This window comes from Silene latifolia, chromosome X (genome assembly GCF_048544455.1).
Source record: "Silene latifolia isolate original U9 population chromosome X, ASM4854445v1, whole genome shotgun sequence".
Lineage (NCBI taxonomy): Eukaryota > Viridiplantae > Streptophyta > Magnoliopsida > Caryophyllales > Caryophyllaceae > Silene > Silene latifolia.
The window spans coordinates 92,209,896-92,225,442 of NC_133537.1; the positions used below are offsets into that span (position 1 = coordinate 92,209,896).

Sequence of the window (15,547 nt, forward strand, 5' to 3'; positions counted from 1 at the left end):
GGAGATGCTCGGATTCCTTTCCAGGGAGAAATCGCAAAAATTGACAGTGCAAAGACGAGCGTCTTCCCTCTGGAACGACCGTCCTGGCTGAGACGAGCGGATTCCTTGCTGGGACGCTTGGATTCTCAGTCAGACCCAAAAATTAATTCTGCAGCTTCACAAGACAAGCGTCTTATGCACTGGATGCTCGGGTTCATTTCAAGACAAGCGGATTTGCCTCGGGACGCTCGGATTCTGCCTCTTCCACACGGATTCAGGTCTATCTGTGGGTGCTTCATAACTCGTGTCATTTCATTCTTCAATTCTTGTGTTCTTCATTCTGGGGGCACTACAAAGGCATAGATAGCCTAGGAAATTGCTATCCCCACACTAAGGCAAAACACTACACATTAACAAACTCATAAGTCCCTCCCTCACTTCTCTCAAAATGATGAAATCTTGATCAAGGCATAGAAATGCAAATCCAAAAATGACAAAAATGCAATACGATAATTAAAATGCAGGTTAGAGAGTTAGAATATTTACAAATTGTGGTCTAGGGAGGACTCCACCAAACTCTCATCCAATAATGAGATGTCAAGGGGGCATGTTCAAGGTGTTGTTGATGTTACTCAACACCTTGAAGAAGTAGTCGAAAGCTTGTTCATTGTCATGATAAAGATCTTCAATAGACCTTTATACTTTTTGTTCTGAATGATGGTCTTGGGCTATAGCATTACCGATATAGGGATTGAATATCCCTTCAAACTCATCATCGCAAAGACCGCATACTGCGTCTACTTGATCACTAAAAATGTCTTGAGTTGATGAAGACAACTCTCCTTCTTTCTTTTCTTGGCCAATGAGGCCTTCTTCTTCACTTGTCATGGGTGAGCTTTTCAAGCTCTCATTGTTGCAATTTCCTTGCTCTTTTGATGGAGCATCATCCACTTTCTTCTTCCATTGAAATGCCAACTTCTTCCTATCATCTTTCCGGCTATAGTGATCAACCATAAAACATGGCTCATGTAATCGTGGAGCTCTCATAGTCTTTTCAAGATTGAAAGTAATGGTTTCATATCCCACTTCAAGGGTGAGCTCTCCATGTTTTACATCGATCACCGCTCCCGCGGTGTGGAAGAAAGGTCTTCCTAAAATAATAGGAATGTTGGAGTCTTCTTCCATGTCAACAATAACGAAATCCACCGGGATGAAGAATTTGCCAATTCTTACGGGAACATCTTCCCACACCCCTAAAGGTGTCTTTTTGGATCTATCCGCCATTTGAAGCGTGATATTGGTGCATTTGAGCTCTCCCATTCCTAGCATCTTGCTTACCGAATATGGCATGACACTAACACTTGCCCCAAGGTCACATAAAGTTTTGTTGATTGTAGTGTCACCAATAGTGCATGGAATGGAGAAACTTCCCGGATCCTTGAGCTTTGGAGGTGAACTTCCATATAGAATGCCACTACTCACTTTAGTGAAAGCAATAGTCTGAAGCTTCCAGATTGATTTCTTCTTTGTAAGGATATGTTTCATATACTTTGCATAGGCCGGAACATGATTGATTAATTCCGTAAATGGAACTGAGACTTCTAAATTCTTCACAATCTCCATGAATTTCCCAAGTTGGTCATCAAACATAGGCTTAGCTTGACGACTCGGGAATGGAAGTCTAATCACAATAGGCTCCTTTTCTTTGGCCTTTTATTCATTTTTCTTTGAAACCTCTTGAATGGTGGGTTCTTCTTCTTTAGAGTTTTCAACAACTCTTTCCTTGTCACTAGCATTCACAACATCTTCATCAACGGGCCTTTTGGCCCCTCATACCTTGTACCACTCCTCAAATGGATGGCACTCACCGATTCTTGTCTTGGGGGATTACCTTGAGGTGGTAATTGCCCCTTTTGTCTTTGTGAACTTGAAGATGCTAATTGAGACATTTGGGTCTCCAACATCTTTGTGTGAGCTAGTATGTTGTTAATGGTGATGTCTTTTGCTTGGCTATCCTTTTGCATTTGAGTGAAAAAACTCTTGTTGGTTCTTTTGCATTTGGAGGACCGCTTTTTGAACATCAAAACCTTGGTCATTTGATTGAGTGTATGGAGTTTGATTTTGGTAACCTTGGTTTTGGTTGTAAAAGGGTCGTTGATTTTGGTTTCTCATTGGAGGTGGGGTGTATGTTGGTTGAGGGTTTTGAACATTTTGGCTTTTGTATGAGAGATTTGGATGGAATTTGGTGTTTTCATTGTAATAGTTGGAATAAGGGGTACCACTCTTGTATGCTTGAAAAGCATTCACTTGTTCACTTGTTCCCCTACATTCACTTTGGTCATGTCCCAAAGTTCCACAATTCCCACATATTCCACTTGGAATGGATGAAGATGCCACCATGGCATTAACATGTTGCTTTGGTAATTTGGAGGCTTCTTCAAGTTTCATCATAGCCTTCTCAAACTTCAAATTGATGGTATCAATATGAGCACTAAGTTGAGCACCCAATTGAGTAATGGAGTCCACTTCATGCTTTCCTCCTCTAGTAGCATTCCGAGGTCTAATATATTGTGAGTTATGGACCGCCATTTCCTCAATCTTGTTCCATGTTTGATTATCGTCAACTTTGGTGAACATACCATTTGATCCCATGTTGAGAATGTTTCGGGAGTCTTCATAAAGACCATTCCAAAATTGTTGTACCAGGAACCACTCGCTAAGTGCATGATGAGGACATGAGCGACAAGTTCCTTTGAATCGCTCCCAAGCTTCATACAAAGATTCTTCACCCCTTTGTTTAAACCCCGTGATTTGGGCTCTTAGCATGTTAGTCTTTTCCGGAGGGTAGAACTTTTTGTAGAAAGCAAGAGCCAATTTCTTCCAAGAGTCAATACCAAGAGTAGCCTTATCAAGGCTCTTTAGCCATTGTTTCGCGGTACCAATCAAAGAAAAAGGAAATAAGACCCACCGAATATGGCATGACACTAACACTTGCCCCAAGGTCACATAAAGCTTTGTTGATTGTAGTGTCACCAATAGTGCATGGAATGGAGAAACTTCTCGGATCCTTGAGCTTTGGAGGTGAACTTCCATATAGAATGCCACTACTCACTTTAGTGAAAGCAATAGTCTGAAGCTTCCAGATTGATTTCTTCTTTGTAAGGATATGTTTCATATACTTTGCATAGGCCGGAACATGATTGATTAATTCCGTAAATGGGCGAGACTTCTAAATTCTTCACAATCTCCATGAATTTCCCAAGTTGGTCATCAAACATAGGCTTAGCTTGACGACTCGGGAATGGAAGTCTAATCACAATAGGCTCCTTTTCTTTGGCCTTTTATTCATTTTTCTTTGAAACCTCTTGAATGGTGGGTTCTTCTTCTTTAGAGTTTTCAACAACTCTTTCCTTGTCACTAGCATTCACAACATCTTCATCAACGGGCCTTTCGGCCCCTCATACCTTGTACCACTCCTCAAATGGATGGCACTCACCGATTCTTGTCTTGGGGGATTACCTTGAGGTGGTAATCACCCCTTTTGTCTTTGTGAACTTGAAGATGCTAATTGAGACATTTGGGTCTCCAACATCTTTGTGTGAGCTAGTATGTTGTTAATGGTGATGTCTTTTGCTTGGCTATCCTTTTGCATTTGAGTGAAAAAACTCTTGTTGGTTCTTTTGCATTTGGAGGACCGCTTTTTGAACATCAAAACCTTGGTCATTTGATTGAGTGTATGGAGTTTGATTTTGGTAACCTTGGTTTTGGTTGTAAAAGGGTCGTTGATTTTGGTTTCTCATTGGAGGTGGGGTGTATGTTGGTTGAGGGTTTTGAACATTTTGGCTTTTGTATGAGAGATTTGGATGGAATTTGGTGTTTTCATTGTAATAGTTGGAATAAGGGGTACCACTCTTGTATGCTTGAAAAGCATTCACTTGTTCACTTGTTCCCCTACATTCACTTTGGTCATGTCCCAAAGTTCCACAATTCCCACATATTCCACTGGGAATGGATGAAGATGCCACCATGGCATTAACATGTTGCTTTGGTAATTTGGAGGCTTCTTCAAGTTTCATCATAGCCTTCTCAAACTTCAAATTGATGGTATCAATATGAGCACTAAGTTGAGCACCCAATTGAGTAATGGAGTCCACTTCATGCTTTCCTCCTCTAGTAGCATTCCGAGGTCTAATATATTGTGAGTTATGGACCGCCATTTCCTCAATCTTGTTCCATGTTTGATTATCGTCAACTTTGGTGAACATACCATTTGATCCCATGTTGAGAATGTTTCGGGAGTCTTCATAAAGGCCATTCCAAAATTGTTGTACCAGGAACCACTCGCTAAGTGCATGATGAGGACATGAGCGACAAGTTCCTTTGAATCGCTCCCAAGCTTCATACAAAGATTCTTCGCCCCTTTGTTTAAACCCCGTGATTTGGGCTCTTAGCATGTTAGTCTTTTCCGGAGGGTAGAACTTTTTGTAGAAAGCAAGAGCCAATTTCTTCCAAGAGTCAATACCAAGAGTAGCCTTATCAAGGCTCTTTAGCCATTGTTTCGCAGTACCAATCAAAGAAAAAGGAAATAAGACCCACCGAATTTGGCCTTGAGTTACTCCGGTTTGAGAAATCGCATCACAATAGTCACAAATAGTCTCCATATGAGAATGAGGGTCTTCACTAGGCATTCCCCCAAATTGGCTTCTTTCGACTAATTGGATAAATGCGGATTTTGCAATGAAATTACCGGTCAAATGTTGTGGTGTGGGAGTACCATTGGGTAGGTTCTCCTCAGTTGGTAGGGAATGTGATGAAAATTTAGGCATTGTGGGTTGATTTTGTGGTGGATTTTGTGTTGGGTTCTCCTCTCCTTCTCTTGCAAAAGGGTTGATGAACTCAATCTTATTTGGTTGAATATCCACAATTTCACCAATACCTCTCAAAGTATTTCTAGCAAGTCTTCTATTGTTTGTCAAAGTTCTTTCAATTTCGTGATCAATGGGTAACAAGTTACCTTGTAATCTTCTAGAAATGCAAAATATCAAACAACTTGAAAATAATTTGAACAGACCTTGAGGAGTTTTACTTCCCCAAGGCAAAGAAAGACACAACTAAGAACAATCAAAGAAAATCAAATCAACTTAACACCGTCCCCAGCAACGGCGCCAGATGGTCGGGACGAGCGGATTGTGGAGGTCCAGGACGAGTGGACTGGGCGGTGGGACGCTCGGATTCTTGAGGGCTAGGACGATTATCCCGAGGCTGCGACGAGCGGATAGTAGCTCAGCAAGCTTCTTCTTCATTTCTTCTTTTCTTCTTCCAACAATCCTCAAGGATTTTGTTGGGGATGCAAGGATCTTCTCATCATTGCCCATCTACTCCATTATTTACATAGGCCTTCTAGTCTTGTCTTCACTTTGATGCTTGGTTATTAGATTCGATCAATTTAGCTCCATTTTGCCATGAAAATGCAAGGTTTGCTGTCCTCTCTTACCAAGGAAACCATACCTCAAAGAATATGCAAAACGAAAGACTAAAGATAGTAAATGACCCAATTATGCACTAAAAAGCATAGGAACGAGGCTAATTCGAGGACTAAATATGCTCAAATATTGGTCACATCATAAACCCTTGCCTTTCTTCGGGATCTAAGGTAGTTCCTATCTTAAGTTCCTTCGGTTCAACTAAGGTTCCCATATTAATGGTTTCGGTATCTTCGATTACCGAGCTTCTTTGGTCGTATTCTTCCAACCCTTTAACCAATTGTGGAGGCGGTTTTACCTCATCATCATCTTCAATTAATTCGCCTTCGGCCTCATTCTCAATGTCATTACTAAAAAAATCATTTTCAAAAATTGAATTGCAATGTAAATAAAACAAGTCATAAGCAAACTGGTTCTTTTTATTATTAATTTGAAAATTCGCGAAATGCGATAACATTTGGGCCAACTGATCAGAATTCAGTTGTGGAATAGGGGTATTCGGGACAGGCCCCGGAATACCAGCATGGGAAGGAAAGACTGGGGAGGGGGTGTTTTCAACACTTGACACCATAGACTCAGACTTAGGACTCGACTCGGACTCAGACTCGGAATCAGTTTCATCATCTGGGTTGAAAATCTTGCCCTCTCCAGTAGTTAATTTGAATAAAAGCCCTTTGTTGTCGGTCCATTTAATGGTTTTCCGCCATCCCCAGCTAGTCCTCTAAGGATCTACCTCGGAAATGAGGGTAGATAGATCGAACCTTTCACTTCTAAGGATCATGTTTACCAAACCTTCGTTCGGTATCTCAATTTTCATTTCTTCTCCGAAGAGAAGGCCCAAAGCCCTATTATGAGTGATTGGGGCCGGTTTTGTCTTAACAGGCATTACGGTTAGGATGTCCTCAGGGATGTAGTAACAATCTTGGAATATTTCAATCCCGGGAAGTAGTCTCCTACGCTTCCAATCATAAATGGGTTCGGGAAAATCCAAACAAGGATCGGCTTCGCCGGCCCTCGTAAAGTATCCATTTAAAGTAAGAAGATACGATTCCATTTCGATTTCCCGGTCTTCGATCGGTTTCTTACTCTTCTTGAGATAATCTTTCCCGGTGGGTTTATATCCAAGCCCAAATGTCATCCCTTTGTCCATGGGTAGTTTGACTTCGAATGTATCTTCTCTTCGAGGGTATAATGATAAACCAAAGTATTTTCCGGTTTTGAAAACGACCTCGCAAACGCGACTATTTGTGTATAGGTCCATATTCTCCAACTCGGGATTGAGCTTGATGGTTTTGGCTACTTCGAACCCACACGGATCGTTGGGGGGGGGGGGGATCGTCCCTCACTGCGGAAGATATATCCCCTCCGGCCACTACAATTGGTGTATCATTGATGGTAATGACCTCACCCTTGAACGGGATTTTGATTTTTCGATGTAATGTTAAAGATACGGCCCCTGCCGCATAGATCCAAGGCCTACCTAATAGAAAATTGAAGGATGAAGTGACATCTATCACTTGACATGTTATTTCTCGTTCCGTAAATCCAACCCGAATCATTATGTTGACTAGTCCGGACACTCGACGTACTGTACCATCGAAACCCCAAACCGTTTGATTGGTTGGTATGAAATCATTCTTTTCAAGGCCAAAAATGTGAGCGGTCTTTAAAGGAAGGACATTTACAACGGACCCGTCATCCCCTAAAGTCATCGGAATGTGTTTGTTCCGACATATAATAGCAATATAAAGGGCAAAGTTGTGTTGAGGCCCAAACGGGGGAAGATCCCCATCTGAAAATGTCACGGCATTGGTGAGCCTTGGTTGGACAATGGAAGTAACCATGTTGTCGGGAGTGACATTTTTGACACGATCATATTCATAAGAGCTTGAAGTAAAGCTTGTCGGTGTTCAAATGAACTCAACATGAGTTACCAAATGGATACATCGGTCTTAGTATTTTGGAGTTGCTTGATTAGGGAAGCCTCGGAGGTCGTCCCTTCACCAAGAACCTCGACTGTTGCAGGGTCTTTGGAAAATACTTTTTCAGGGATGTCCTTAGAACTAGAGGCATGGCTTGCCTTCTCGACGCGAAATGGGCGCCCAAATCGAGTCAAATGATTAGACTCATGGGCTTATTTCCTTAGTCGTTGGATTTCTGCTTGTGTGTGAGGAACAGTAGCACCCTTAGTAAGGTATATATCATCCTCATCATCGGCTCAAATACCGTTAACTTCGTTAGTATTTTCGGAGAGATAAGGAGTTCAATCTATAGCAAAATTTCCAATATGAATTTCATTCTTTGGGCTTGGTAGGTACTTAGAGAAATCCACAAATATATTCCCGATGTACACCCCTTTAGATAACACGAGCGAGTGGGACGGAAATGATCAACATTGTCTTCGACAGTGATGAAATTGACATGGTCACCAAATGGGTTAGTGACGTTGTTGGGCTTTGTAGTCGGGATTGGGAGCGTTCCGTTCTCAATCATATCTTGGATTTCATGCTTTAGCTTAAAGCAATTCTCGATGTCATGACCCTTTCCTTGATGGTAGGCACAATAAGCATCGGGTTTTTACAATTTCTTTCGTTGTTCAACCGGTATATCGGGGATTGGACCAATGGGCTTTAGCTTTCCTTAGGCCATTAGTCTTTGAAGAGCATAAGCATAGGTACACCCAATATCAGTAAATACTCTTGGGCTTTGGCGTTGTGGCCTTTTGGACCCATTTTCGAGTGCATTAATGGCTTCCACAAAGTTAGTAGTTGTGAGAGCCTTACTCTTAGAAGATGATCCCGGGTATCCCTTAGGTTTTTCGACTTCAGTGGCTCTAAGATCGTCTTTGACTTTCCTTCCACTTCGGGCCAATTCTTTAAAATAATTGAAGTTATGGTACTTGAGAGCATTTCGGTAGACGGGTGGTAAATTATTTATGAACATATCCACCATTTCAACCTCACCGGGCTTCTTAGCTAGCTTCACGCTTTCACCACGCCACCTTGAATAGAACTCGGTGAAACCTTCCTTTTCTTTTTGGGTCATCACCTCTAATGTTCCCATAAGGGTTTGGATTTCCATATTATCAGCATAGTGTCTGCAGAATTCAACTGTGACGTCTTCAAAAGTGGGAAAATTCTTTAGGTCTAAGTTGTAGAACCATGCTTTTAGGTGAGTACCCAAGGATTGAGCAAATATTTTAGAGAGCATTTCAGCAGGTACTCCCTTCAAAGCTAGGTAATCCTTGTATGACTTAACATGATGGACCGGATCCTCAGTGCCCTCAAACATTGGAATATCAGTAAGTGCAAAGTTTGTGGATAGCTTGTCTAGAACTAGAGTATAGGTCCTTGCATTTTAGAAATGGATACTTTTCCCTTGGTCTAATTTCAATCTATATTCGATAAACTGAAACCATTTCTCCAAATTGGATTGAGATGGGACGGATGAGTCGGTGAGCTTGGACTCGATATTCTCCATCCGAGTCATCATAAGTTCCATTGTCGCACTAAGCTTGTTGATTGCGTCTTCCATTACTTTAAGTCAGGTATTCGGCGGCCTTTCTACAAGAAAACCCGCACCAATCAATATTTTGGATAAAACCTGCACACCTTGGACTTGACCCAAAAACATGACCCATATGAGAAGACTCGGACTTGAACAAGACTATAGGTTCGACCCCTAGGTTCATTTTGACATGGGTTAGACTTATGGTTGACTTTAGACATCGGTTTGACCCAAACTTGGGATTTTAACGAGATTCGACGGCATAGCGACTCAATTTTAGACTGGGCTAGGTATCACCAAACCCGTGATTGGACCGTGTACGGCCCATGGGTTCGATGGAGGGACGTCTATGTGGGCTAGTTGAAGCGTTCCTTGTGGTTTGACTTGGACTCATGTGATTTGGACCCAAGATTTGAACTTGTGTGATCCAAATGTGTCATATCCTAGATTCTTTAGGATATGGGGGAGATGACCTTGTATAGTTAAGATACTACCTTAGACTCGACTCAATCTCATGCTTGATTAAGAATCGGGAATTTACATGGGTCGGATTAATTTGAAAAAAAAAAAGTTGTATCAAATTGGGCATTATAACGGCCTAAAAATGTCCTTTTTAGATCGTTTTTGAAAATCGAAATATTGAAAATGCTATTTTCAAAACTCCGGATCGAAAATAGAGTTAAAATATGGGTAAGAATCTTAACTCTATTACTTCGCTTAGGAAGTGATTCTTTCGAAAGTTCGGGATTGGTAAATAGAGTTAAAATATGGATGAAATCTTAACTCTATTTGGGCATTATTTCGCCTTGGAAAATGGATCTTTTTTATTTCAAAAGCTGATGAGTTTAAAGACTCGGGATTGAAATAGGGTATGTAATTTTTTGAAATTTGGGCAAACAAGGCAGACCAAAATTTTTGCACGATTGAAATTAATTTGAATTTTCGAAAACGAAGCCTATTCTAGACAATCGATTTTCGAAAATAGGTTTGAAAAACATGACTCGGGATCAAGCAATCACGTAGTCATTCACATATTATGGATGCTATGCATGGCCTAAACTCTTCTAAGTCTCGGTCGGTCTTCTAAAGTGGGTCTATGTCAATGATTCCGCTTCATTAGGGAAGAGTAGACCCGCCATAAGTATTGTACAAAATGGTCGGGAATCCACTTGCTAACCTCCACGAAACCACCTTGGTCTTTAAACCGGAATAGTGGACGTCATCAAGTAACAATGCAATCGATACACGGGCTTGATGGTCCTCCTAAAGTCTCAATTAGGGTTTATGCATGATAAACAAAAATAAAATATAAACTAGGTAAAACTAATAGCCATTATTTTCTATTTTCAAGCTTTAAGTCCCCAGCGGAGTCGCCAAATTGTGGACAAGGGAAATTTACATCCACGCGAAAATATGTGATTTAGAGTCACCACTAAATTTTTAAATGGGATTTAGAAACCAAGTAGAGATTTAGGTTCGTTTGAATTTACGTGTTAGGAAGTTTGATTAAATTCTTTAATTAACACCCAACCCCGCCCGTTGGAATAACGGTCTCTACTAATAGAAAACAATGGCTATATTGGCTACGAGCTCATATGTGCAATCGTTGTTTTAAAACCCTAGTATGTGACATCAATTCTCTGCCGATTTAATGCAATTAAACTTCGTCGAGTTATTTAGCATGTGAAGTTCATTAACTATTCTAGTAAACAAACAAAAAGGAGATAGAGAAGAAGGTTTACTTATCTTTAGCATAAGATAGATTAGCGAACATTAGTTGCATAACAATTACAATAACAATCGCAAATCAAACAACAAACGAATGCAAAAGAGCAAACCAAGGAGGGCATGCATAACGAGGTTGGCCGAGACCTTTACGGTCAATTTGGGATCGTACAAGACCTATTCTAAGTCAAGTCGGGTTTCATTCATGTGACATGTGATAAACAATCAAATTAGATTAAGTTATTTCATAATTAATCTGGTTAAAACAAACATGCAATCTTCACTTTAATTATTTCATAACTAAATTAGACATGTGAGTAATCATGTGAAAATAAGACTAATTCTTAGTCTTAGAATAAAACGTGACCTATGAAGGATTCAAACATATGAGAAAAACAAATCAACACAAACAATGCTATTCATGCGATTTCATGCAATTCTAATTAATCATATCCAATTAGTTAAAGCAAAACATGTGAATTAATAAAAAAGATTTCATCTTTTATATGTTAACATGCCAAAAATATCAGATCTCAATGAATTCTAAGATAGATCTAACAAAAGAACATAATTAAACAAGTCCTATGCTTAATTGAATTAAACATGCGATATGTGCAACAAGATTGTCAGAAATCATTCTAATTCCTAACAGAAAACAAATTCATATGTAATATAAGCCATCCATTGGCATTAACAACGACATATGATATCCCATCCTCCTTCATACATAAATTATATCACAATAATATCGAACTCCACATGGAAACGAGTTAGTTAACGATATAAACAATATATGATCATAATTGAAGAAAACGAAATAAAGGAGGAAAAAGAGAAAGGGATTATTGCATCCTCAACCTACATGTATCTTTGACAAAGTCTTCGTGTCATAATCGATTGTAGATATTGTCTTGAGGGGCCGCCTTCGACGAGTTTGTTTGCAAAACCGAAATCTTCTTTGAAAATAAAGGTTGATTTTGTTTTTAGCTTTGTGAATTCGTTCCTAATCAGATTTTAGATCCGAAAGATGTTTTAGAAACCTAAGAGAGTCTAATTTTCAGATCTGGGATTTAGGTCCGGTTTTTTTAGGTTTTGAGGCATGAAATTTGAGGGTTTGTGTCTCGGTGTCTCGTGATTTGATGAGGGTTTTAAACTTTTAATTGTATTAGCTTTCAATCCCCTTGAATGAAGGATAAATGAAGGGTATTTATAGTGAAAGGCTTGATTGGGGAAGGTTTTCGGTGGGTTGGATGGTTCACACAAAAAAATAAAGAGTATTTTCAAATTTTTTAACTCCTTCCAGATTCAGATACATTCTCTTAACAAAAGAAAAGATATTGATTGAATTATGGAAAGTAAGGAAGTCTTACTCTCACACGTTTGGAATAAGCAACGTGAACGAGATTTACGAGCTTATTTTAATGAGTTATAACTTTCTAAAAGACAAATTTATCAGGTATGGAAAAGATACCGACAAATATTTTACCTTAAAGAAAGATTGGATCGAAATTAGAAAAGCGAAATAAACTCTTTTTTGGCAGTTTGTGTTGTCCAAAATTTTGGAGGCTTTTTATGGTTATTTTCGGAGTTGGAAGCTCCTAAAATAATATTAATTAGTCTTATTAATATTATAGATAGAATTCCTACTAGAATTGGAAGATTTGGATTGAATTTATGGAAGGAAGAATAACAACATCTTAAGAGGTCATCTTAAGAGGTTGTAATTCACGGTTTTGGCAACGAATTAGGAGCAATATTTGACTGATATTTTTAACTGGATATGGCTTAATGGGTAGGCTTGAGTGTCTATTTTGGATAGGTGTTGGTTCGAGCTCGAGCTTCGAGGCCTAGGGTAGGTCGATCTGACCGTAAGTGAGCAAAGGTCGTGCTCGGGCTTGATTTGGGTAGTTGTGTCGATGGGAGGTATAAGGTGGGCTAAAAATGGTCGGTTGGGTTTCGAGCAAGGATATTTGAATACTAGACTCACTATAGATGAAAATGGGTTAGAAATCTTTCTGAAAATCGGATCAAAATGAGCCCAAAATCGAGCTCCAAATCAAGCTGCTTCGAGCTAGAGATCGTAACAAAACTCGAGTTTTTCTAATCGAGATTTAAAATGGAATTTAAAATGATTTTTCAATTCAGAATAAACTAAATGACGAAAAATAATATTTATTTTATTTTCAATAAAAATAAATATGGGTAAATAAATTCAAATTAAGGTAAAATAAAATGAATTCATTTGAAATGTGAAAACTAATTTAAATTTCATTTAAATTAATTAAATTCCTCGTCGATAACGCCCATTCTACATCGAAAATAAGCACGGAATAATGACTAAGTCGAGTAGTTGTGTACATGTCGTCTTATCATCATCGGGTGTTGGTCGGGATTTCTATAGATGGCAATATCGACAGATACGGGTATCTACAGAATATTTTGAGAATACTCTTGATCATGTCATGAACAAAATCTTGAATTAACTGATTTGAAAGAACAAATTCTTGATATTGCAAAAAAAATCAAGTTTTAAAATCGAAGGTTAAGAAGTTGAATTTTAAGGTTACAACTGATTCAGCTATAACCTTAGAATCAGTTCAATCTCAAAAAGTTATTTCAAAATCTATGGTTATAGCTAATGATGTTATAACTTCAGATCTAAAAGAGAAAAATGATTTTCTGGAATCTATGGTTATAGTTAATGATGTTATAACTTCAGATCTAAAAGAGAAAAACAACCTTCTAAAATCCGAGGTTATAGCTCATGAAGCTGTAACTATAGAACTAAAGGAGAAAACTAATTTTCTCACACATCAATTGAAAGATTTGAAGTTCGAATTGATTAATATCAAGAAACAACATTATGTTGAGGTGTGATACAATTATTTTATACCGTCTTTACCAACCCAATTCTTAGTTACTTTAGCCCCGATTATTGTTAATAATTATTATTTTAGCTCAATGATGCATTTTGGTAGTACCTGCGTTGTTTGGATGTGTTTCAACGCAATTTCGCTTTAATGTGTAGGTGTCGTGATCGAGGATCGCGTTATGAGTTTGAAAAGTGACTTGGACATTTTTAGACTTATGTCTTGGACCAAACACATGCCAACTAATGGGCGAATAAGAATCAAATGCTTGTGGATTAAAGACAAGTCAAGGTCCAAAACATCAAAGTCAAAGCACGGAAACAAGTGAAGAAGAGAAAACGACACAAGAAAAAGCCGCTTGGAGCGGCAAAATCTCCTGATCTTCTAACCGTTTGGAAGGGCTTAGCCGGGCCGTCTTTGGGCCTGTGTGGGCCGCACGGTTGCACAGGATCCCCAAATTTTTGGGCTAGAAATCATAGTAATTGTATGAATAAATAAATGTAGTACTCTAAATGTTCAATGAAAGATAGTGTCTTGTTGGATAACAATTAAGTTTCAAACACTAGATCTTAGGTTTAAGACTTGGCAGTTACATTTATGTCTTTTTTTTATTCCCTTCTATTTTAAAAATTGGTTTCTTAAAATGTTTTATACAGCCCCATATTTAATGTTTGCACGGGGGGCCCCAAAATCCCGAGACGGCCCTGGGGCTCAGTATTGGATTCCGACCACTTTTATACTTCTCTTTTATTTCGGCAATTATGCTCATACTTTATGAAGCTTTATGGAGATACTCATTAAATACCTATATAAGGAGATGTTGTGGATCATCTTCAATATACTTCTTCTACTTTTAAATCATTAGAAACACAAATTAATTTCCAATTTATAGTTTATTTTAGTGACTACTTTTGTATGGAAGACTAAGTTCCTCATCTTGGGTCAAACAATTGAAGCAAATGAATTAGTATTTTGTAAAATGCTTTACTCAATATTTTTATCTCTTGATCATTAATTTCTATTCTCAATTCAATATTATGATTATTGATAGTTCTTACGAGTTTAATCACCTGGTTTGTCTTATCACTAATCTATTGCTAGTTTAGGAATTTGAATCTTTTGTTCACTTGCCTAGACATTAGCAACAACTATTGTGCATCAAATTTATGTTTTTCATCATTGTTGAATTGTAATAGAATATTAATCATATGAATTAAAGTGTAGAACCGCTTGTGTATGCATTTGTTCAGCTTTGTTGGCTTCTCTAGTTTTAATTTATGGCATGATTGGATTTATATACGCTTGGACTAAATTTTCATCACAATAAGGGTTTTTTATGTGAGCTTTTCGCTGTGAATAACTAAAAGTAAGGAGAAGTAGAAAACTATGTTGTTCACAACCAAGTATTTAAGAGTAACTATATTCTAAAGAAGTCAATAATCAAACCTATATCATTTGTTGAAATTGTAAGATCCGAGACCTTTCTATAATTTGATTTACTCCAATCTGTTATTATTTTACTTTGTTCGATTTAGACTCAGAACCGCACAACCCCCATATAACACCCCATATTTTTGACTAAATTTAAAACTAACTTTTACATATAAAACTCGGCAAAATACGGGATATTATAATTAATATACAAAGTCTCTTATTACAAAATGAACTCTCTATATACAAAATGAAATATAAAATAAGACAAACTTTTACAAAGCCTTTAAATAAAATCTTCACTTGAAATAAAATCCATTTTGAACTGCAGTGGAAGTAACCTGAAAATAAAACCAGAAGACAGAAAGGAACTACCCCCATGACGAGTAGCCCCGAAGGGAGAAAACACGTAAGCCATAAAGCTGAGTAACAAATAATACCTCAATATAAGCAGAATAGTTTTGGTCCTGGCGTAGAACCATACACACCTAAAAAGAAAAATAAACACAGAATATAATAAAAATACTCCCCCGTTAACTAATCAGTACCTCA

The 15,547-nt window shown here is 38.3% G+C and overlaps 1 protein-coding gene and 2 non-coding genes across 3 annotated transcripts; 2 read left to right on the forward strand and 1 right to left on the reverse strand.

Annotated features, from left to right (window-relative positions):
* The first annotated feature begins 2,699 nt into the window (after positions 1-2,699).
* LOC141624654 (small nucleolar RNA R71) lies at positions 2,700-2,805 on the forward strand. The gene has a single exon (XR_012534460.1). It is a non-coding gene; the product is annotated as a small nucleolar RNA R71 (small nucleolar RNA).
* A 1,522-nt stretch (positions 2,806-4,327) lies between these two features.
* On the forward strand, positions 4,328-4,433 carry LOC141624804 (small nucleolar RNA R71). The gene has a single exon (XR_012534608.1). It is a non-coding gene; the product is annotated as a small nucleolar RNA R71 (small nucleolar RNA).
* A 3,669-nt stretch (positions 4,434-8,102) lies between these two features.
* On the reverse strand, positions 8,103-8,753 carry LOC141617856 (uncharacterized). The gene has a single exon (XM_074434992.1). The coding sequence runs from the start codon at positions 8,751-8,753 to the stop codon at positions 8,103-8,105; it is 651 nt and encodes a 216-aa protein (XP_074291093.1).
* Positions 8,754-15,547: the final 6,794 nt, after the last annotated feature.

Bases quoted from the DNA above. Each gene is read 5' to 3' on its own strand.
- LOC141617856 (XM_074434992.1), bottom strand. From the start codon at position 8,753: ATGTTTGAGGGCACTGAGGATCCGGTCCATCATGTTAAGTCATACAAG.